This window comes from Pelobates fuscus, chromosome 6 (genome assembly GCF_036172605.1).
Source record: "Pelobates fuscus isolate aPelFus1 chromosome 6, aPelFus1.pri, whole genome shotgun sequence".
NCBI classification, from domain to species: domain Eukaryota; kingdom Metazoa; phylum Chordata; class Amphibia; order Anura; family Pelobatidae; genus Pelobates; species Pelobates fuscus.
Window position 1 is genome coordinate 14,105,529 of NC_086322.1, and position 24,085 is coordinate 14,129,613.

At 41.0% G+C, this 24,085-nt stretch overlaps 1 protein-coding gene across 1 annotated transcript in view; it reads left to right on the forward strand.

Moving 5' to 3' along the window:
- LOC134614101 (disintegrin and metalloproteinase domain-containing protein 33-like) overlaps positions 1–16,283 on the forward strand; it is a 121,071-nt gene extending 104,788 nt beyond the window's left edge. The window contains exons 16-23 of the mRNA XM_063457541.1: positions 179–383; positions 2,950–3,027; positions 5,633–5,741; positions 5,995–6,133; positions 7,494–7,587; positions 11,898–12,143; positions 12,941–13,062; positions 14,089–16,283. Coding sequence (XP_063313611.1) covers positions 179–383; positions 2,950–3,027; positions 5,633–5,741; positions 5,995–6,133; positions 7,494–7,587; positions 11,898–12,143; positions 12,941–13,062; positions 14,089–14,146 — 1,051 coding nt within the window. The 3' untranslated portion in view covers positions 14,147–16,283. The remainder of the gene's footprint in view (positions 1–178; positions 384–2,949; positions 3,028–5,632; positions 5,742–5,994; positions 6,134–7,493; positions 7,588–11,897; positions 12,144–12,940; positions 13,063–14,088) is intronic.
- The last annotated feature ends 7,802 nt before the right edge of the window (positions 16,284–24,085 follow it).

Consider the following 24,085-nt stretch of genomic DNA (forward strand, 5'->3'; position numbering starts at 1 on the left):
TGTAGCTAGCTTTCCGTCGTAGACCAGAATCTGTCTTTTGTAAGATATCCCTTCCTGTTTGAAGTTATATAGATAAAAAAGTAATACTTACTATTCTAGTATCATCATCTTTTTGTATAGAGTTGCCGTACCATATACATTTGGATTTATAATAAAAATTATGTTGCTCTTTGTAAAGGGATGCCAAGTGTGGCAAGATCCAGTGCCAAAGCAGTGCTGCAAAACCAAAGGACTCCAACATGGTTTCCATGGACACTAACATTTGGCATGAAGGTTACCCCGTGAAGTGTCGAGGGACATATTCATATTCTGTGCAAGAAGATGATAGTGACTCATCAGATCCAGGACTGGTCATGACGGGGACAAAGTGTGGAGATGGCATGGTAAGATAGACATTTACAATCGGCAAGATGATGTCACATCCAATGAGATGATAGTGAGTTGGTTCCCATATGGTACAAAAATATGTTCCTGTATGGTGAATCCACATTCCTATGGAAATAACTATCTGGGTTGTGCAGCAGTGTTGCTGGGGCTTAGGGTTTACAGATTAGAAACAGGGCACAAAGAAAAATACAGTTTTAACTTTTACAAACCCATCTAAAATCACCGATCTCACAGTATCTTATAGATTAAAACCAGTAACATGGAACCTTATCAATTGTCACAGTAAAACATGTTACAGTGGGAGTGAGCCACAGGGGGAAAGGAAAACATGTACTTACAAGCTAGACTCCTAGTCTGACCATGGAAGCCAAGAGGTGTGGAACTCGTCCATCCTATCTTAGTTAAGACATCTACATTTTAAAGTCCCCATTTAATAAAATTTCTCTGCAGAATATAACGCTTCTATCCTGTCTTTTACTGTATGTAATTTTGTCCTACTGTGTAAATTGATACCATTTTCAGTTCCGTATTTAATTTTATTCATTTACCAATAAATTAAATATGACACAGGTGACATGCCTCCTTTCAGATGGCATGTTTTTCCTTCCATTGACACCCCTCATTCCAGGTGACACCCCTCCTTTTTTTTTTGCTTAGCTTGAACATTTTAGAAAGAATCAGGTGAGGCAGGATATTTAAACAAGCTGTTTCTTGTTAGAAAGAGGTCCAATATGTATCTGATTCAGCAAACACTGGTCAATCCTATAAGCAACAACGTCTCTCTGTCAAGAGCATTTCAGAGTAACAAGTAATGTGAATATATTCAAAATAAAATACACAATACTGGAGCGCTTTGTATATAAAAACTCTATAGGGGCAAAAATAGAGCTATTTATAAATTATATAAATTCCCAAATATTTCGTAGATACTAGCTACCACACTTCAAAATGATCCCTTCACCACATACAGAATATTCAAAGTATAGTATTAAAAAGTGGAGCGATATCAAACAACAATAAGCCCCATATTGGAAATAAATTGTTTAATACCCAGCTGATTAAGTAAATGCATGTGATATTTAGCACTATTTAAGAAGTGCCAAGTAATCTATACAGATCTGTTCTATGATGTTTTTATTTTTCTCTTACATGCTGAGTATGAATTGGAATACCATCCAGTGAGAAATCTAAGTATTTTTATTCCCCTTTTGAAAGCTTTGTTGCATGTGGGAGAGGGGCTTATTGTTGTTTGATATCGCTCCACTTCTTAATACTATACTTTTAATGTGAATATATTGTTGTATTCCTAAAACAACACAAACTCTGCCTCCTTGATATCATCTGACGGGGGACCTATTGCGCATGTGCAGCGAGCTAATGCTTTCCTATGGGGATTTAACTGGTGCAGGATGTCCTCATGCAGAGCGTGTGGACATCCAGCATCATTTAGGGGACTCAGAGTCCGCTAAACTCCCACAAGCACCTCTAGTGACATTCTGGTGACAGTCTGCCGTCTTAGTACTGCTATGTAAACATTGCAGTTTTAAAAAATAGTGTTCCTTTAAAGATATTGTAAAGGAACTCCCTGTACCTCGACTGGGTACCTCCGTCAAAGGACCGCCTGAACAGGGGACAAACCGCAGCACTTCTTCCCACAGTCGACGTGGCTTGACTGGGGCCCTGGAGCCGAATGGGGAATTAGCTCTAGTCCTTACAAGGACTTTCCACGTTGATTCCCCTGCAAGCTGGAACAGCAGACACAGGAGTAAATCTTCTTTCCTTCCAAAAACAGGACGACACACAGTTTTGGAGTGTAAGCTGGAATAGCATTTTAATGGAGGCACACTTGCCTTTTATGCAAGTTTCCCCGCAAGGGTGACACCCAGGTGGACCTTGTTGGGCACAGGGACACAAACTTCCAAACCAATAACAACACATTTACAATGTAAGGCACTCCCACACAAGGCAAACAATCCCTCCCCTCTGCTTGGGAGATAATTTAGTTAATTACTGTATCAACTCAATTATCTCCAGGCAGAAAAAACACATATTTCTAAAAAGCCCCCTAAAGTACCCCCAAAACACAAGATATCCACATAACAAGTCACAATAAGCCACATCCCCTGATAGCCCTGATGTGGGTGAACAACATATCCAAAAATCACCCAGATCGGTTCAGGAGTTCAGGAATTTAATGGAAGTCATAGTTTTGACCGACCGCAAGCATGCCCAAAACAGTTCCAGGGAAATCAGTGCTAACAGTCGGTCAAGTTTGGTAGTCTTTTACAGGTTTACCTACAGGGCCCAGGAGTTCAGGAATTTAATGGAAGTCATAGTTTTGACTGACCGGAAGCATGCCCAAAACAGTTCCAGGGAAATCAGTGCTAACAGGTCAAGTTTGGTAGTCTTTTACAGGTTTACCTGCAGGGCCCATAGTCTGTGGGCAGAAGGCTGGCAAGCAGGCCCCTCCAAGAACTTGTGGCAATCTCACTTGGAGAGGGGAGTTTTTCACAGAAATCTTTATATATCTTCTCATCTGGAATGGTTCTGTTTTCTTTCTAGGTCTGCAGAGATCAGCGGTGTCAAAATGCATCTTTCTTTGAGTATGACAAGTGTTTGTCGCAGTGTAATGGGAATGGGGTGAGTGATCACGGGAAGTGGAAATAGCCATAATCTGTCCTGCAGATAGAACAAAGGTTTGAGAATTTTATTAAAGGCTTGCTGCTGACGGCAGTCAGATGCCAAAGTAATCATCTGGGATTGCCTGGCATATGAACTGTCCTCACGAGTGGGTGCTATCTGATGTTACTGGAAATAAAATTAGCTAAAACATGCTTGGGATATTTCCATTGTGGCCCAACTCCTAATAAGGCAATATATTACACTTTAACTCTTCTCAGCTCAGAATCACGTTTTGTTGCCAGTTTACCAAGAAGTCTAATGAGTTCTCTACATTTGAGCATAATTTGATGTTCTAGTAATTGAAACTTTGAATAGCACTCCAAACAGCAATTACGTGTCATGCCCAAGAGTGAAAAAGTTGTGATCTGTTGATATAGATTAATGGCATTTCCCTAAAGAATCTGTTTTCACAGAAGGCTGTAGTCTACCCAGCAATGTTAATGATTCTTAGAGAAACAAATTTGATTGGAAAAAGGCTGTACACATATACGGGTGCTATCTTAAAGAGGCATCCCTTAATGCCAAACAACATATTACTATATACAAAAAGATGCACACCTTCGTTTATAACTCAAATCTCTTTATTATATCAACAAGGGATCCCATGAAAAAGGCACTAGTAGGCACTAGCTGTGCCGAAACATTGGGGTTTTGTTTTGTCCAGCCCTTTGAGGTAATGTGCAAGTGAGCTTATATGCCTGTTTGATTTAACTTGCTGGCATTTCGGACCTGGAGTGCCCGTACGGGTAGGACCAGTCTGATATGCTTCAGGTATGTTCTCTCTGTAATGGCACATGTGAGCAAAAACTACCGTATATACTCGAGTATAAGCCGAGTTTTTCAGCACATTTTTTGTGCTGAAAAACCCCAACTCGGCTTATACTCGAGTCAATAGTCTGTATTATGGCAATTTGCATTGCCATAATACAGACTGGGGGCTGTGGGGGCTGCAGAGCTGTAACTTACCTCTCCTGCAGCTCCTGTCAGCTCCCTCCTCCTCCGCGCCGTCCGGTCAGCACCTCGGTCAGCTCCCAGTGTAAATCTCGCGAGAGCCACGGCTCTCGCGAGACTTACAGTGGGATCTGACAGAAGAGCTGACCGGACGGCGCGGAGGAGGAGGGAGCTGACAGGAGCTGCAGGACAGGTAAGTTACAGCTCTGACAGCCCCCTCTCCCACCCACTGAACTGCCAATGCCACTGGACCACCAGATAAGGAGAGCCCCCCTCCCTGGCCAGCTAGCAAGCAGGGAGGGGGGACGAAAAAAAAAATTATAATAATAAAAAAAAAAAAATAATATAAAAAAATAAAATAATAATTAATAAAATAATTAATAATATAACAATCAAAATGCCCACCCCCACCAACACATACACAAACACACACTGCATCACACACACACTTCATTCATATACACACACTGCACTCACACACTGCATTCATACATACACTGCACTCATACACACACTGCACTCACACTGCACTCATACACACACACTGCACTCATACACACACACACTGCACTCATACACACACTGCACTCACACTGCACTCATACACACACACTGCACTCATACACACACACACTGCACTCATACACACACGCACTGCACTCATACACGCACTGCACTCATACACACTGCACTCATACACACTGCACTCATACGCACACACTGCATTCATATGCACACACTGCATTCATTATATACACACACTGTAAATAAATATTCAATTAATATATACACACACACAATGCACTCACACACACACACTGCACTCACACTGCACTCATACACACACACTGCACTCATACACACACTGCACTCATACACACACACACACTTCACTCATACACACACACACTTCACTCATACACACACACTGCACTCATACACACACACTGCACTCATACACACTGCACTCATATGCACACACTGCATTCATACGCACACACTGCATTCATTATATACACACACTGTAAATAAATATTCAATTAATATAATTTTTTTAGGATCTAGTTTTATTTAGAAATTTACCAGTAGCTGCTGCATTTCCCACCCTAGTCTTATACTCGAGTCAATACGTTTTCCCAGTTTTTTGGGGTAAAATTAGGGGCCTCGGCTTATATTCGGGTCGGCTTATACTCGAGTATATACAGTATATTGAAACCTAAACGGGGATGTACCGAGGGGCAAGCTATTGAGTCTCTCTAAACTTTTGTCCTCATCCACTGTTCTCATCCTTTCTTTTCTGTTTGATTTAGTGCATGTTTTATAGCCTCTGTTACTGTTATAATCTTGCAACAGTGTTTATTTTTTTATATTTTTGTTTGATTTTCCTTGTTTATATAAAAAAGAGATTAAAGTTATTAACTAAGGTGTGCATCTTTTTGTACATAATTATTTATTAGAGGACAAGGCTGTGCTTTTTAGTATCGGTGTGCTTTATTTATAGATCTCCACAATAACACAATCAGTAGAGAAACAATTCCATTGTTTATCCAGAATCGGAGGCCATTGTGTATTAGAGGATTCATAACTTCTGTTTTTTTTTTTTCAATTCAAGATATGCAACAGCAACTGGAACTGCCACTGTAATTCGAGATGGGCCCCTCCAAATTGTGACAAACCTGGCCAAGGTGGAAGTGTGGACAGTGGTCCTGTGACAGATGATTGTGAGTTCTTGTTAGATTTTGTATCATATATTATTACTATTTTGAGATTTTCCAGATGTCAACTTCAATCCATATATTGATTATTCAATGTATATTTATATAAATGTATTTGTCTTTTCTTAGACAATTTTCAAAGTTATAGACAGTGGACAGTGAGTCCTGCAGAGCTCGGTTAGGGTTACATATGCTTCATAGCAGCCAGTTGGTAATTAAATCACAAGGAGCATCTCACTTTCTTTTCTTGACTTTTCAGTCCATGATGGTCTAATGGTGTTTCTACTTCTACTCTTCCTGGTGTTCCTGCCAATTGTGGCTTTTGGCATCTTCTACTGGTACCGTCAGCCGGGGTCTAGTTTGAACAAGTGGCTGAGAAAGACCAAAGCAAAGTGCGGGTAAGAGTTGATAATTATATGTCTATGAGGGTTCTCAATTAAGAGATGTTAATGGAAATATTTTATTCCACATAACTAAAAATATTTTCTAAATGCCTGTATAGGTGATGATGTTATATTCTAACCTGATATCTACAGTCCAATGGGTTTCTGTCTGGGGGTTGCAGAATGGTACAAGACAGGGATGCCCACCGTCCACACTCCTTTTTATCCTTTCACTTGAATCTCCACTCTTGTGATTGACACTACTGCTGACATCACAGGCATCAATGTAGAAGGGGTCCACAGCTAGTTAGCTGTATTTAAAAATGGTCTGTTATTCTCTTCCCTGCATACTCTAAGCCCTCCATGTTATCCAACTATAAAATCAGTCATTTAATATCGGATATTTCAAACTCCACAACTCCCCCAGATGTGGTCTCTCATCTTCAACAATCCCTTACAATTCAATTCAATAAATCACTTTCACTCCCACAGTGGCAGGGTATGTGTTTTAATATTAAAACATACTCTATAAGCACTGAAATGAGATGCATGTTGCTCCTTCACTGGTATAGGACTCCCTGGTATTCTGCAAAGGATCTACCCTGAAGGTGCCAGGAGGGCATATTTGACAGAAATGCCTGAAACTGGTGGACTACTAGGAGGGGGTACAACAGATCAGGGAAACTTGCTTTCTAAGACAGTTGGTGTCCCTTTCTCTGTGATCATTTAAACTCTCGCTGCTATGGCATCTGCTAGCTATTGCTAAGGTAGCATCCTTCATTGGAGAGGCCCTTCTCATCTAATGGTGAGGTAGTTGTCCATGCAATCACTAACTGATCTATGCAGAAATATAGTGCAAAGACCACTGTGATCTGATTTCGTTGTGAAGAGTTCCTTGTGTCTGATTCTTTGCATTAACTGTCTAATTAAGAGAGCTGCAACCCCCCTTTTATTTGTGATTTGTCTGGTTCTTTTCTACCTTTCATTACTTTTATATGAAACCTACTGGAACGGTGCTACAGCCATCCCTCCACCTTCTTCTTTTTCCCTTCCCTCTCTCTTTTTTTTCCTTTTTCCATGCAAAGTAATATGCATCTATGTTGCCTCAAGCTTGTATGCATGGCTTATTCATTTAATGCAAGCACCACCAGACACACTTGATTTGAATCTACATTTTATGTAATAAAATGTGAAAATAAAGCTTAAAAGAAAATTGCTGGAAAGCATGATATAATCTTAACACAATCTACAACTGGGTTGCATGCTCTTTTTTTGAGGTAGAGTTACTTTGAGAAAACAAGTCCTCTTGAAGTAAAATGCACCTTCTTTTTTAAAATGTGTGAGATTTATTTTCTATTACTACGTTTTTATATAGAATGGGAAAATCCGGCAATCAGAAGAAAAATAAAGGACATTCTAATGCAGTTTCTGCGCTACGCAGCTTTACCACCCCTTCTAGTACACAGAAGGTGAGTAATCTCCAGGTAAAACCAGGTAAAATACAGGTTTACATTAGTTAATAGCTTATCTCGGGGAATTCAGTGTATTTCAGAGTTACGTATCATCGTATATATCTCTTCTCCTCTGCTATACTCCTTATGACATTTTACTACTTGTTTCTATGTTTGTTATATTACACAATCATGTGACATCTCTTGTTAATCAATCAGAATGTTAATTAATCTGTATGCCAATTTACTACCTTCAAGTAACCACAATGTATACTACCCTACTGAACATCACTAAGTACAGAAAGGTGTCTTAATGTAAGACTTCAGTCTGATAAGATCAGGTGACGCTTAAAGGGGCTCTGGGGGCAGTCTAACTGCTCCATCTCATTGAAGTGGTAATGGTCTCCATCTCATTGAAGTGGTAATGGTGGTAATGGAGTTCCCTGGCACCATCCTTCCATTCAGTAATAACTATTTTTAATGTTTTAATGCTAAAGTTTCCCCAGCAGCTCATGAGGAAGCATTAGCCCGAGGAGCAACAGGCAGTTGTCATTAGCTGAGAGTTTCAGCAGACTGCTGTCAGCCTATTAGATCAATGGTATGAATTGATGTGGCTATAATGAAGTGTATGATCTCCACCATAGCCAGTGTTCCAATGGGGCCAGTTTGTGGGTTGCCACAGACCATTATTTAGTGTTAAACCGCTTGTAAAGGATTTAACACTGAATGGATGGACAGTGTCGGGGGAATCCAATGAGATGAACTGGTTATAATGTTGCCTACAGTGTCATTTTAAGGGTGGGATGGATCCCCAATGTGGATGTACACAGGGACCAGCTTTCCTATTAGGCGAAGATGGCTCCAGGCTACAGGCACATGTCCTATTTATGTGCCTTTTTGGAGCTTAAGTGGACTGATGGGGAGTGATAAGTATCAGGAGCCTTGGGCAGTGTCCTCTGCATTCCAGGCAGCCTTGTATGCCAGATAGCAGAGCTGCAGGGAAGGTGTAAAACCTTTTTGTCCCAGCTCCTCCAGTGTCTGTGTGTGTGGCTGGACAGGAAGTGGAAAAGATCATCTGTCCCCTAATAGCTTCTCACACAGGAAATGCCTTGCATAGGAGGAGTAGGGACAGCACTGAGTGATGCACACTTTATAACAGTTACTGCAGATCAAAAATGAATCATAGGAGGCTGACTGGATTACAGAAGACATAAGAGGGTGAGTGTAACGAACGCTGATATTTCAGATACCCATTCGTCTGTTTCCTTCTGAACTGCTAGAGGCTGAGTGATTATAGCTTGCAGTTTGGGTGCTGATTCGAATGTTCTAGAGACGAAATACAGCATCCAAGTATATTCACCAAGCAAATCAGATGGATACCCAAACATTAGCCTAGTCTAGATGAGGGGTATAACAGGAATGATTTATTCAGGCCAACTGGCTGGTTTATATGCAGTTACAAATGTACGGTGTCCACTGGACAAGGGCAAAATACGTTCTGCAAGTACATTGGCTCTCAGGTCCAAGACACTCCTACATAAAATAAAATAATCCTTCCCCTGTGCCTGGGAGATAATTCAGTCAAGCACTATACTAAACTCAATTATCTCTAAACCCCAAAAACACATGTTTCCACACAACATAGAAAGTACCTCCAACCCATGGAAACCCTACAAAAGTAATACCCCCTGATAGCCCTGATGTGAGGGACCAACATATTCAAAAATCATCCAGACCGGTTCAGGGGTTCGGGAGTTCCAAGTCTTAATTTCACCGACCGCACACAAGGCTCCTGTGAAAGTTCCATGAAATTAGGTTGTGCGGTCGGTCTCTTTTGGGAAGTATAAAAACTGAACAAATCCACGGACGGATCCTCTGGCTCATAGGTAGCGTTTGTTCCCCTAGCTCGTGTGCACAAACCTACCGAATAGTGCTCTCCTGGCTGGTTGGTGAAAAGAAGCAGGCGTACGTGAAGTTGATGGCATTTGGGAAGTCGAGTGTCCGATCTTAGTTCCAGACATTCAACGACCAAGTCCCTCTGTCTCCTTTTGTGCGACCAAGATGGCCGACATTTTCGCCCACACATACCGTTCGGCTTTACGAACAGCGGCCACACAGAGAGAGCCCTTAATTGTCGGTCTTCTTTAAAGATAATTAGCCAGGGGGTGGTCGTGTTCGGTAGTTTTATCTATGGAACAAAGAAAAATCAAAACTACTGCATGCAAGGAGTAGTTTCTTCACAGTGAGTACTTTGCAAATAACCCTTCATACTCACATACCCTAAAGACTCTTTTTCCTTAACCCTAAAATCAACCCTTCCTAAAAACTTAAACTCTTGCCTCAAATTGTAAATCTTAACCAAAACCCTTTACCTTACTCATGAGTTTAGCTCCTGTTAACATCCTAAACACCAGCTATACCACCACTATAACCCCTCTCAAGCTCAACCCCTATAGTATCAAATTCTGACATTGACACCTTTCTAGCCTTAACGCAAACATCCAAACAAACCAAGTGTAAGCAATGCTTCGGCTTCTCTCTGAGCCTTTATCAAGCACTTGATAAAGGCTCAGATAGGAGCCAAAACGTTGTCACTAGAGTTGAGCGGACACCTGGATGTTCGGGTTCGCCGGGTTTGGCCAAACTTCGGCAAAAGGTTTGAGTTCGGGACTCGAACTTGACCCCAAACCCCATTGAAGTCAATGCGGACCCGAACTTTTAACATTGCATAACAATAAGGGGGGGACCTACTGTCCTCCCCCCTGGCCGTGACCCCTGAGCGGTGGGTAAGGACCCTGAATAAGATTGATAAGTGGGGACCTACTGTCCTCCCCCTTGGCCCCCACCCCTGTGTGGTGGCTGGCGGCCCTAAATAAGATTGACTGGTGGGAACCTACTGTCTTCCCCCCTGGCCCCCACTCCTGAGTGGTTGGTGGGGGCCCTAAATAAGAATGAGGGGGGGCTACTGTCCCCCCCCCTGGCCACCACCCCTGTGCAGCACGTGGGAGCCCTAGATAACAATGAGGGGGGGCCTACTGTCCTCCCCCCTTGGCCCCCACCCCTGAGCGGTGGGTGGGTGCCCTAAATGAAAATCCTCCCCCCTCCTTTCAAGGTGACTAGAGGTCCCCAAGCCCCTAGTCACCCCCACCCAAATAAAATGTATCCCCTACCTACCCCCCTCACCCTAAAAATAGTGAGTGGGGAATAAAATAACTAACCTGTAAATTAAAATAAAACTTACCATTTGATGTCTTCTTTCTTCTAAAATCTTCATTTTTCAGCCCCAAAAAGGGCCAAATAAAAAGCCATACTACCCGTCGAATTTAAAATAAAATAAAAAATCCAAGCGCAAAAAAAAAAAAACCAGACGGACAAGGAAAAAACCTGATCCCCCCAAAAAAAATCCATCTTCACCCATGGAGGGCTCCGCGCAGACTGAGCTCTGCAGGGCGGGGGAAGGCTTATAAACCCTTGCCCCGCCCTGCAATTAGACTAAGAACACTCTGATTGGTTGGTTTAAGCCCATCAGAGTGCTCCTTGTCATTTTACACAGGTGGGAATGTTCTTTGGAATTTTCCCATGCAGGGGTAGGGGCTGGGGGGGAGGACAGTAAGTACCACCCCCTCATTGTTATTTAGGGCCCCCACCCGACGCTCAGGGGTGGGGGCCGCCCGGGGGCCTCCATGTCCATTTTGCATGGGGCCCCCAAATTCCTTCAAAAGGCCCTGCACACGAGTCAAAAGTGATTGGCTGCCCTGCAGCTTTTCAAAATGCGCCATTAAATCGCCAAACACCAAACTCGAACCCGAACGTAATGTTCGGTACCAACACAAACTTTACAGTTCGGGTTCCCTCAACTCTAGTTGTCACCACTTCCTTGTTTCAAATAAATAAGACTGCCTTTTATAAGAAACCTCAGGTGTGACTGGATTTTTATTTTCTTTCACTCTTACCATTTCTAGCAGAGGGGCTAAAAACAGCAGCACTTATTCTTGCACCAGGGAGGAGACTGCAAGAATCAATATGTACGGGCTTCAGAACAGCATCTAGTGAGGGCCCACTCACTACATTTTATCAATAAGTTGCAATGCCCTTTGAAATACAGGTAGCTGGTTGTATCCTGTCACCTGTATTTACTGTAGATTGACTTAATACCCACTTACAGTCATCACGTGTTAATCATCTTTCTGCATTTTTCTCATCTGCACTTGAAACTGTCATATAAAATGTTAATTAAAAAAAAAAATCTCTGATATGTATTTCCTGATAAAATATTGATTACTGGGTTTCATCCTGTCTTGTCTTATTTTTATATTATATTGTCACAGGGAACTTGGGGAGTATTTCAAACCAAGGCCACTGCATCTTCAAACAATTCCCAGCCTGTGAATATTGTCCGCCCTCTTCGTCCTGCTCCCAACCCAGTCACCAAGTCTACAGTGGAGGCCAAGCCTTTAAGACCTCTTGCACCAGTTAAGACATCAATGAGTGTCAAAGCAAAAGAGGTCCATGTCCATGTGAAATTGCTTCCTCCAAAGAAGCCTCTTCCCTCATGTCCTGTGAGGACAACACAGGTAAAGCCCATGTTCTTCTTAAATATCTCCTTCCCAAGATGAATTGTCTTGGGTCATGAGTCCACATTTATATGGAATTACTCCTTCACTAGACACCTCTCATCTCTTGTTCTGGCAAACCCAACAGATTAACTTCTTATCAATGTAAAATTACTTTTTCACAAGGAAACTCTCTGCTTATATCCCGTCAGGGCCCTTATCTATCATTCAGTTTTCCATGGCTTTATTGTATGGTAAAATACAGTTAAAGGAACAGCACACCTACAAACAAACAATACCGCTTTACATTTAACAAGGCTACTTAAAATCACCCATCTTAGCAAATAAATATGGGGATTCAGTTCCACCATATGGCCTTATTGTGTTAAGCCCACCACTAGTACCCCAATATCGGTAGGTCCTACACTAATTTAAAAATGGAAGATTTACATGCTAACTTGCAATACTTACTTGCAGTATAAACTACTTCCAGAGACTCCTCAATTTCAGCTTTCCTGTGGTCACCTCCAAAGGGGCACCCATAATGGATGGGTGGGTCAAGAGTCCACATTTATGCAATTACTCATCACTATAAACCTCCCATTTCTTGTTCTGGCAAACACAACAGATTAACTTCTTATCATTGTAAATTGACTTCTTCATGAGGAAACTCTCTGCTCGTATCCCATTGGGGCCCATATCTATCATTCAATTTTCCATGGCTTTGATTGTATGGTTCCTGTTCTGACAAATCTTTTTGTCTCCATGTTAATTGTTCTCTTTTTTTTATTTGATGTTGAAATTTTGTCTCCTTAAAGTTAAACCCACCTCGCAAACCACTGCCTGGGAACCCCACCCAGAAAGACTTACTTCTAGTGAAGACCCCAGATATCAAACCACCACTTACCAACTCTGCTGTCCAGCTGAAAGGACAACACAGGTTAGTACCATGATGGAAAATAGCTAATGTGTCAGGGTCTCAACAAGAATTCCAATGACACAGTATGATTTGATGCCAGTTTCTTTACCTTCTTTGAACCAAAAATCTTTAAAAAAATTTATTTTGGTAAATAACATTAGATATGCCATGGCAGAGGCAAAATAACCACATTTATGCTGTAATAATACAATGTACAGGGTAGCTTGATAATTGATATGCTTAGTTTTCGCTATAAGGTCTCAGCAATCACTGATGCAAGTTTCAGTCCATGAAAGACCTTGTCCATGGAGGATGATTTAGACACAGTGGGCAGGCAATCCATGTTTGGCCAAAATTAGGAAAAAGATTTATGGACCTTTCACATGGACACAAATTATGCAATATAGGGAAGGGCTCCAACATGTTTCTTGTCTGTTACAGAGAGGAAATCCAACAAGATCCTTCAGTTTTTGTTTTGGAACAAAATTATTGGCATCCTTCCTTTAGTACCAGTCCTGAAAGGATGAAACTAAAATTACTTTTGAATTACTTTATTGAGCCCTACATGTATTTAGAAAAGAAATGCATCAATGATTACTTTATTTTTGAAAACCCATAGGGATGATAATTTTGCCAATTATTTTTTTTAATAATTAATGTAATGCTTGAGATACACTCATGCTAGAAAATACAGTAACTCAAGATTGTTGACAATTGATCATTTCATATGACTACATACTTGGTTCGTTTAGGCATGTGTACATAGCTGCAAAGTCTTAGGAAGTCAGAAAAATATAAACTGAAATAGCATTTCCCACTAGTGCCTGACTCAGAGATTGTCTGGGGGCAGCCGAAGAAGAAGCAGGACTGGTGGGGCTTCAGAGTTTGGTGCTGCTTGCCTACACTGAAATCTCCAGCCATTGTAACAATAATGGTGTGTGTGAGATGAAATACATTATAGAACATATTGCATGTTTGTATCTGATTTATACAAAATATATAATAGTTGGAAACCATATATACCTAATCATATTGTCTCCCTTTTAGGCCAAAACCAGGTGGCAAAGTTCAAGCTGCAGCTGCTGCCTTTCTTCAAATCAAATAAGGACCTGGGACTATATTGTGACAAGAAACCAAAAGAAATTATTTTTGATGTTTGCACTATATGGAATTACATGACCAAAGGTTTTGATGGAATTAGTGCAAACTTTCAGCCATATTTCATTGGATTTGTGGAAGCCCTGCACTTTGGATATGCTCTATTATCAAGATTTTCCTCGTCCCATTTCTTTCAGGCTGGGGTCAGGCTTGGATTATATTAAGGAGTGCTGGGAATTTTCTCATTTATCTTTAGTTGCCAATGGACCATGTTGTGAATTCTAAAGCATTATTTAAATCCTAATAAGGAATTATGGTGCCAACTGTACAAAACAAACAAGTTGATTTTTTAATATCGAGAACATGATTCAATTGTTCACTGGTATTCTCATGTTTCCATATTTTTCTGGAAGCCCAGGTGGAGCCTTCTCCTGGATTGCGCACAAGACTGAAAACTGGGATTGTTGGTCTCCTCATACATAGATGGATATGGTAAACCTCTGCCTTTATCTCAACATTCCAGTGTCTCTGTGGTCTCCATTGTATAACATCATTGTCAAGATCAACATAAATTAGAAAGGATTCATAGCTAGATATTAGCTTTCAGTGCAAGTGTGAGGTGTGTGATGCAGTCTGAAGTTACTGGCTATTTTCTTGGACAAATGGTGGGTCAGTTCTTACTATTTTGTCTACACATCTCCAGTAAGACCTAGATATCTGTGAATAATCCTTATCAGATAAAGTATTTATTACCTGGACAATCCTTGGTAATAGAACATGAGTCTACATTGCACTGAAGCAGTGACCGTTGTTTACAACCAGTGTTAATCCTTCCTGCAGCCAGTATAGCCAAACAATGAAGACAACCTCCAAGACCCCAAGAAGCTATGGAATCAAAATAATGAAAATGGAGTTTAAAACAATGACACTGGGTACTAAACCAAATACATAAATGGTGAATCTGAATAATTATATGCTTTAGCTATATATGGGGTTTTGTAAACCATAGACAGGACAAAGCTATAAGAGACAATGGGCCAAGTACCCATTTAAGGGTCTCTCTAATCCACCCATGGGTCTCTGGAATACATATGTAGGTCTTTCAACATCACTTCTGTACATCTGTAGATGACTTTGCACTGTACCCATGTTCTCCACTATGGGTCAACTCTGGTCCTTTGCAAAATGCTGAACTAAAAGCAGGAAAAATGAAAGAATGGTAGTGAAATTTCCAATGAAGTCATTACCACTTAATGTTAGAGTAAAAGCCATAGAGGCGCACTTCATGCTGGAGGTAACCTGGCACTGTGCAATATGTAGAGTATTTATAATACATAGTCTATGAAAATGGTGCTGTATCCTGGACCTATGCACTGATTTTATGAGGTCCTTCTAGTGCCCTCTGTCCGATTTACTATTCCATTCAAACAACATTCTCTACGTTTTGTTTCTGACCACTTCTGAGCTTATGTTTGATGGTCCATGCATTACTTTATCTCATCCCTGTATCAGGAAAATTATTGGTCCAGTCATAGACGCCTCACAGGATACCATTGATTAATGTAAGGTATATAATCCAGTTCAGAATTTAGGAGAGAAGATTTTTTAATGAAACTGTGTTGAGGAATTTTTAATGGTGCTGATACATCACCAATTCAAAGTGTCAATAGTAACACTTTACCACGGTGAGCTAAAATGCAAAACCAATTGTAGCATAGTAGACAAAACCAAATAAAGTGTGTTTGTGCTCATAAAATTGGTTTAAAAGACACCAGGAAAGTAAACAAGTTGTGATGATCGGATAGTAACAATTATAGCTTTTGTAACTGTTGAGAAGTTAAGCAACTGTCTCACTATTACACTCTATCTCCTCTGATAGTGCCACTCCAAATTACCTATCAATCCAAACACCAGTCCATGACTTGACCACCCTCGCAGCAAGAAGCTATAGACAACTGTGAATACAAATCAAACACAGTTCCCAGTTTCCTCTATCTCCATTTTCTATTGCATCATATTAAGAATTGTGTACGTCTAATGAAGATATTTAAAATCAATAAAAAGACGAAGAGCAATTCGTCCATATTATGGAAATGGAAGACATAGACACTAAAACAAATATATTAATACATTTAAAAAAATAATAGATATAAATAAAAATACAAAAGGTAAAATGCAATCAGCAAAACTAATAGAATGGATTAAATGAGCACTTCATGATGGGTCAATGATGGCCTATGAAAACATCACAAGTTCTAAGAAAGTCCAGCATGTTTTAAGTATTCTCTCACTATGCCACTTAGTTTTGTCTATGCCAGTCTCCGAAATTACTAGCCAGATAAAGTTATAAAATGTTTACACGATGTTGATCATCTTTAACAGTGAAAATGTTAACCAAAGAGTTTATAGGAAAATGTAAATAGTACTAGAGGACATTTTATGTTCAGTGATTAAGCCACCAGGATGGGGGGTCAATGTCACATGGGTTTACTTTTTTTGTTTTACTGAATTTATTCAATAAATAATAAAATCTGGAGAATTTCTTGTAAAAAAATAGCATAGCTATTAGATATTTGGAGGATTACTCTAGCTTGTTTTGGCAATGCCCCTGCCAATTTTTCACCACTTCTAGTTTAAGGAATAAATGCCAAGTTGCTACAATGTGCCATGGAAGTAATAGAACAATTTAAAAGGTAGCAAAGGTAATTACAAATATATTCTTACTAAAGTGAGATTTGTCTGGATTTCAATGTTAACTTAAAGTGAATTTCCAACTTAAAGGACAACTGAAGACACACAGATGCTGACAGCCACTAGTGTCGCTTCCCCTGTGAGAATGGAGTCAGACTTGGTTCTCAATCGAATGTTGCTCCTAGAGAGCATTTGATTGTCGTTGTGTGACAATTTGCTGCACATGCGCATTAGCCTACCATTGCTTCACTGTGGGGAAGCATTTGATTGGCTGAAATAATCAAGATTCATGATCTCAACCAAAAAAAACTGACAGTGCGGAAATCCGACATGGTCAGGACAACAAGGTAACTAAAATGTTTATTTGTTTAATTTACACAGAGGGCCCAGATATCTCTGTAGTTAATAAGACTATATACACTTCTGTATTCCTAATGCAATCGTTTTCCTATGAGGATAAAGTAATACAATTGGGTACTTGTCCTTGGAGAAAGCTTTCAGTGTGGCTAGTTTGGACTTAAATAGGGAATTCAGTTTGAATTCAGTTTGAATTCTAGACAATCCCCGCTTTAGTAAATAATCCCGCATCCTTTGAACAACCCTCTAGCAGAATAACTTATTGCCAAAGGTGCCTTAATCAATACATTTGTCTATTTTTTACGTTTTATTTGATGCTTTCCTATGGGGATTCCGGCGACGCTGGAGGTCCTCATGCATAGCGTGGGGACATCCAGCATCGTTTAAAACACTTCGGGTTTTAAGAACACGGAAGTCCCTCTAGTGGCTGTCTGATAGACAGCCACTAGAGGAGGACATAACCCTGCAAGGTAATTATTGCAGTTTCTAAAAAAAAAAGGGTGATGGGAGTTGGGAGTTGGCACTCAGACGACTCCAATGGACAGAAGTGGTCTGGGTGCCTGGAGTGTCCCTTTAATGAGCATCATTGTACCCATGTGTTTCTCAATCTAGTGTCCACAACTCCAGCTGTTCCTTTAAGGACAGACTGATAGGTACAATTATTTTCTATGATGTTTACAGACCCGGAAATGCACCAGTTTCTGTACTTCCTGTTAGCACAAGTAATTGCTGTGACATGCAGGGAATATTGTATTGACATGTATGGTACTGAGAAAATATTTCTTTAATAAAGTTATCCTTTTTTTTACATTAAATGAGCCATCTGACCTCACTGATGTTCATTTTGTTGTTAATAATATCCTATCCAGGGAATAATAATTATTATTATTATAATTCAGGGCCAGAACAGAGGATCCATGGTCTGGCTGTGCATGTGCCCACATGTAGCCTATCTGAGGAGCTCAAAGACAACCCCCAGCTGAGCATCTCGGTCCTTGCTTGAGTGTGTCTGTAAGTGGCTGTATGCATGTGTCAGGGCATATACATAAACCTCAAGTTATACGTAAACCCCAAATGTATGTTTGTGAAGGAGTGTGTCTGTGTGTCTATCTCTGAGTGTACGTGTATTGCTTGAGTGTTGTGCCAGTGTGCATGAATTTGTCTATATGTGTATTTATTTGTGAATGAGTGTTTCCCTATCTGTTTAGGAACATTATCTAATGGAGTCATGAGAAGTTCAAGGGTAGTGTTTGGAGTACACCAAGTTTAAATTTGGGCTGTAACATTAAATATTTTTTTTATATTCTAACAAACCACCCCCATTCGTTAAACATGTCATTTGAAGAAACCTTGATCAATAAACACAGATTTAGAACCAGGAGTATGCAGGATCAATTAGGCAACATGTATGAGTGTGGAGACAGACAGAACAGCACCAATTGGCCAACATTAGCAGACAATGTAGCTTGGTCAGGCTATGTCCATCTGGCCTGTCTGACCACATCTGGATAAAGAACGTTACCTGCCGCCAGCCTTATCTATTTAGAATATCAAACTTTTAACGCTTTACTATATATGTAGTGTTTCAGATTTTGGGTCTAAATTAATATCCGCAGATTGCTTAGTCAAGTTTAGGGTCAATACCTTTAGCCTCTTACAATGTAGTTTTATTGTTGGTAAGTGAGAATTTGCCTGCCTCTCCAAGGTTTTATATGTAACTTTTCCTGTCAAGGATCACACTCTTTTTTTCTCTTATTTCCTTTACTATATTTATATCATGGTATCATTATTTTATTAGCTTTTAGGAGAATCATTAAGTTCAGAAGTTATTTAGTTAATATATTATTTCCTGTTCCTTAATATTCTGTTATATTCTTACACTTTCTTTTCTTTGATCTAGTGATACAGTTGATTCACAATATTTTCTATAGAAAACTGTTTTTTTGCTACAATTTATTAGTGGTAATTTAGAAATACAATGTGCGTATAGCTGATTTCTGATTAAAGCATTTTATCTTAGGATAATGGCACCATCTTGTGACCAGATGTTGTTATTACATGGGAAAAATGCACCATCATCTCTATTTGACTTTCTTATCAACACATGAGTTTTATTCTTTTTTTTTTACCTTTTTTTTATTGGTTTTATTTTTAAATCAATAAGAAATTGGGGGTATAGAAAGAAAGAGGGGAGACAGTGTATACAAATGAGAGGATGTCAAGGCATTTTACAAAGCATATGATATATTGTTTAGTTGCAATATGTTACAATATAGTTTAGTTATATGACAAGGCAGTGAGCAGTGGGTCTAGGGTATCATCTCTATTTTTGTACTGCCTAATTTGTGTTAACGGTGTCTGGCAGGCTGCTCTCTGGATCCATTATGAGGGTGTATCAGCAAACCACCTGATGCGTGGAGATATATAGGTTCTAAGTGTATGAGTGTGCATGATATGTTATCTCTGTTCCATAGACCTGCTCCATGGGATCAGACCTACTTTACCTCCTGCTCTATATATAATATTCTAGTGGTGAGTCAGTCTTCCTACGCAATCTCCTGATTCCTCTGCAATGCTTTGGGTGTTTATAGCGGTTGGGACAAGGGGAACAGAATGAGATGGGGGGTGGGGGGGGATGTCCTCTATCACATGTCCTATTAGACCCAACAGTTCTTTGGCTGTTGAGTCTAAAAGGACATGCAAACTTTATCTCCAATGTTCTAACCAAGGCTCCCATGTTCAGAGATACATTTTACATTTACCCTCTACAGACCAATGTAGGTCCTTTAATTCCCTCATACTCTCTACTCTATTTAGCCATTGTTCCCTAGTGGGGATTTGGGTCTGACGCCAGAATACTGGGATTAATGCATTGGCTACTTCCAGTATGAGGTCCAATAGTTTTTGATTGTGGCAGTTCACAAGTGAGTTTGGCCAGCGTAATAAAACCTGGGATGATGTCAGTTTATTTTTCAAAGGGAGTATGTCCACTGTGGTTGGTATTATCTGTTCCCAATATGGTATAATTAGTCTACAGAACCACCATATATGTTCCATGGTCCCCGGTTCCTACCTACATCTCCAACACTGATCACTTAGCATGGGGCAGAACCTGTGTAGTTGCATGGGAGAACGTCTCTCTCCTGGATACACTGGTGGAGAGAGTCACCCCCTTTGCTAGCAAAGGCACCCACTCCCCGTCCGTCAAGTGTATGCGGAGACCCTGCATCCATTTCTGCTGCAAGGCCTTATTGTTGTGTTCTGCAGAACCTGTTTGCAGCAATTTATAAATTTTGGATAGGGGGTGTATAAGGGATCTACTGGGCCCACAGAGAGTCTCGAAAGGTGTTTTATCCCTGATCTGACCAACCGTATTCTGTTAAAAAAAGTTCTAAAGTTGGGAGAGTCTCATGATGTTAAATAGTGTTTCTTGTCTGTCCGATATCCTGAGGTCTCTGATTTCTGTAGGTGTGTTAGTCTTTAGTACCATGTCAATGGTTGGGTTTCTGTCTCCTGTCAGATGTGCTAGGATTTGTGGCGCCCTGCCCATGGTTAAAGTCTGGGTTTGTTGCCAGTGGAAAGAGTGGTGACAGGCCAGGGGATAATTTCCACTTGCTTTTATGGTATCTCCACTTTGCTAGGATATGGTATATGAGTGAGTGGGGAACATGGGAGAGTTTTAGGTGACACTTGGGGGCATGTGTAAAGGTACTTTAGCTATAAGTTGTACCATGATTTTTCTTGTCATATGTTGTCTACTCCAGGACTCTCGTAAGGAGGACTGAAATGTAGTGCCTATACATATGGGGTAGTCACAGGCCCCCTCTGCACCTCTGCTAACCGTTCAGGTTTGGATTGCAATTAGACACGTGCAATTCGTTTCGGTCCGAATGCAAATTCGGACAAATTTCGGGCAATTCAGACAAATTTGAGCAATTCAGACATTCAGGTACTTCTGAATATCCGAATAGCTGAATTTCCGAACTTCTGTATTGCAGAAGTGCCGAAATTGCCGAATTTCCGAAGTGTCGAAGTTCCGAAGTGTCAAAGTGCCGAAGTTCTGAAGCACAATATTGCCTAAGTTCTAATATACTCACGCACTGAAGAATGTTACACTGTATACAAGTTGAAATAAAAAGTATATAAACATAGCCAGGATTCAGCTGTAAGCATTTGCAACACTTACAACAATCAAGTAACACACATTGATATAAAATGTAAGTTACTTAGCCAGTCAATGGAATGACATGAATGAATAAGTAGATAACTCCCTAATTCCCACGGTATTAGGGAGCTATCTACTTAAAGGCTGAAAGACCTAAATTGGTCTTTCAGCCAAATTTACTAATACTAAGTAAAAATTACTTAGTATTAGTAAATTATGCCCCTACTCGCCATACCGCGAGTAGGGGCATGTCTATTAAACAGTGAACACACTGTGGCTGCTCACTGTAAAAAACAAACAAACAAAAAAACATTTCCCACCGGCCCCCACCCCTGAACGGCGGATGGGGGCCCTAAAGAAGAATAAGGGGGGGGACCTATTGTCTTACCCCCCAGCCCCTATCTCTTTCGAAACACGTAAATTGAAACTGTGTTTAATTAAGTCAGCAAAGATCATTTATAACAAAACCCTTCAAGTGCTCCTAAGAGAAGAAGATGGCATACCACTATGTATATTTATTTCCTGGTTTCAGGAATATGTATGGTATGTATGGTGCTTCTGATATCACCTTATAAATTCATATGGAATTCTATTTTTATTCATAGTTAGACTTGTGAAAAAGTGTGTTAGAGAGGGTAGGTCTGAATCAAATTCCTTCCATTCCACAGCTGAATGAATCGATGAATAAGACTACAGGTAAATTCAATGCTATCATTGCATCCGGCTTTATATAGCAAAACCCTTCATGAGAAGATGAAAAGATGTGCTTCATGAGAAGATGATGGCATGCCACCTTGATTATATATGTTTCCTGGTGCTTCTGATATTTCCTTTCAAATCTAAGATTTTATATTCATACACTTTTAGCTTTTTCTTAGAAATGTATGAGAAAGTTTGAGAGAAATCTTTAGAAATGTGTCGTTTTCATTATCAACCATTCAAAATCAATAGTTTATCGTAAGTCATTAATGCCAGACATAACTGCTCAGATGACACTTTTTTTTATTTTTAAATTCTTTATTTTTGGGTGCATGAGTTTAACATAGATTTTCTCCAATGCCACAACAGCGTTGGCAAGAAATATTAATAAAACAAGGCATTTGAATATACAGCACAATTTTTTGTAAGTAATAGCAGGCATAACAGTGTACATAAAACAAGAAGAGAAGAATTATGCTATACAGGCTAGATCAAACGTTATATAAAGGCAGTTCATGCTGTTTATGTATGGCTGGGTGGCTGCTTTAACCGCTAGGGACAGTGGATCACCCTGCAGGCCCTTATAACTACGCTTGGGTATGGCTGATGAGGGTGGCTGAGCGTGATTAGGTTGATCTCGTTGGTGCTCTACCCGTGCTGAGTATGTTTGGGCCAGTGGGGTACATATACCAAAGTCCGCTTATGTCTCTGCTTGGCCATTATCCCATGTGAGCTTAGCGTGGTCCTGCTGGTAGCCGGCTGTCGGTGTGCTTCACGGCTTTGTCCAGGCTGGCTGGGATGTGTGCTGTGTCAGTCCAGAGTAAGTATGTGATACCTTGCTTGGGATACCGGTTCCCCTTCTCTTCAGGAGGGGAGGTTCTCACCCGAAGCACTCCGTCTGCCATTACTGTCTGCTTGCTGCTTGCCTGTTAGGGCACTTATTGTCAGGGATCTTACCTGGAGTGGGAGTCCGGCAGGCAGAGTTAAGGCACCCTTTGCAATTCGGCACAGACCGAGGGGACTCAGGACAGAAATCCCCAAGGGTGTGACACAGTGCACTGGGGCTGAAATAACCAGTGCTTCCTGGAACGCAGTACAGACAAGGGAAATCCAGAAGAGTAGTTGGTAACAGAATCAGAAGTCAGGGCTGGCGGCAATCAGGCGAAAACAGTAGACGAGCAGGAGATCAAAACCAGGAGTCAGATAAACAGCAGTGAAACCAAACGGAACAGGAAACACGATCTCACAACGAGGACCAGACTTGCGAGGTTTAAATAGGGAGTCTCAAGCAATGATCATGGAACCAGGAACAGGTGTGCAAATCCCAGGCAAACAGGCTCAGGCTACAGGATACCAAGAACATCTAGAAACAGTCAAAGATGCGTGGAGACCAATGTAAGGATCCTGACTGGGATGCAGGCAACTCAGGTTCGATCCCAGCCAGAGCCAAATACACAATATTGTGTAAAACACAATGATGATCCTGACACTTATATCTTGTGTCCGGAGGCCTTATGGTTGACAGTGTACATAGGGGTAAACCGTCCCCTCTCTTTATCTCCAGCGCACATGGCATCTGCCATTTTGGTTGATGTGCCCAGTCCGCCGATCAAGGTGTTGTCACTAGGCTTTAGTTGTTTTATAGTAGTCTGGGCCACAGGGTGAGGACCGGGATGACCCCCACCAGTCCAGAGGGGGGGGGGGGGGGAACAGGGCCAGCTGCACGCCGATCTGGGCCTCCGGCTGGGCACTATCAGGCGGGATAGCGGAGCAGCGGCCGTCTGCCCCACTCACCGCCGGGGAAGGCCCCAACTGTGGTAGCGAACCTTTTCCCCTCCAGGGGACTGTAACTTGGAGAGCCAGCCTCTCCCTGGATCCAGTGCCTCCTTGCACAGAGGTCCAGTGCTGCCGGGTTTCTTCCTGGGTCGGGGATTGTAGGTTACAGGCTTAAATCTTATTAGTTTGCAGGAGCTCAGCTTTGCTGCGGCCGGCCAACTCGGCGGTCCGGCCCCGCCCCCCTCAGATGACACTTTT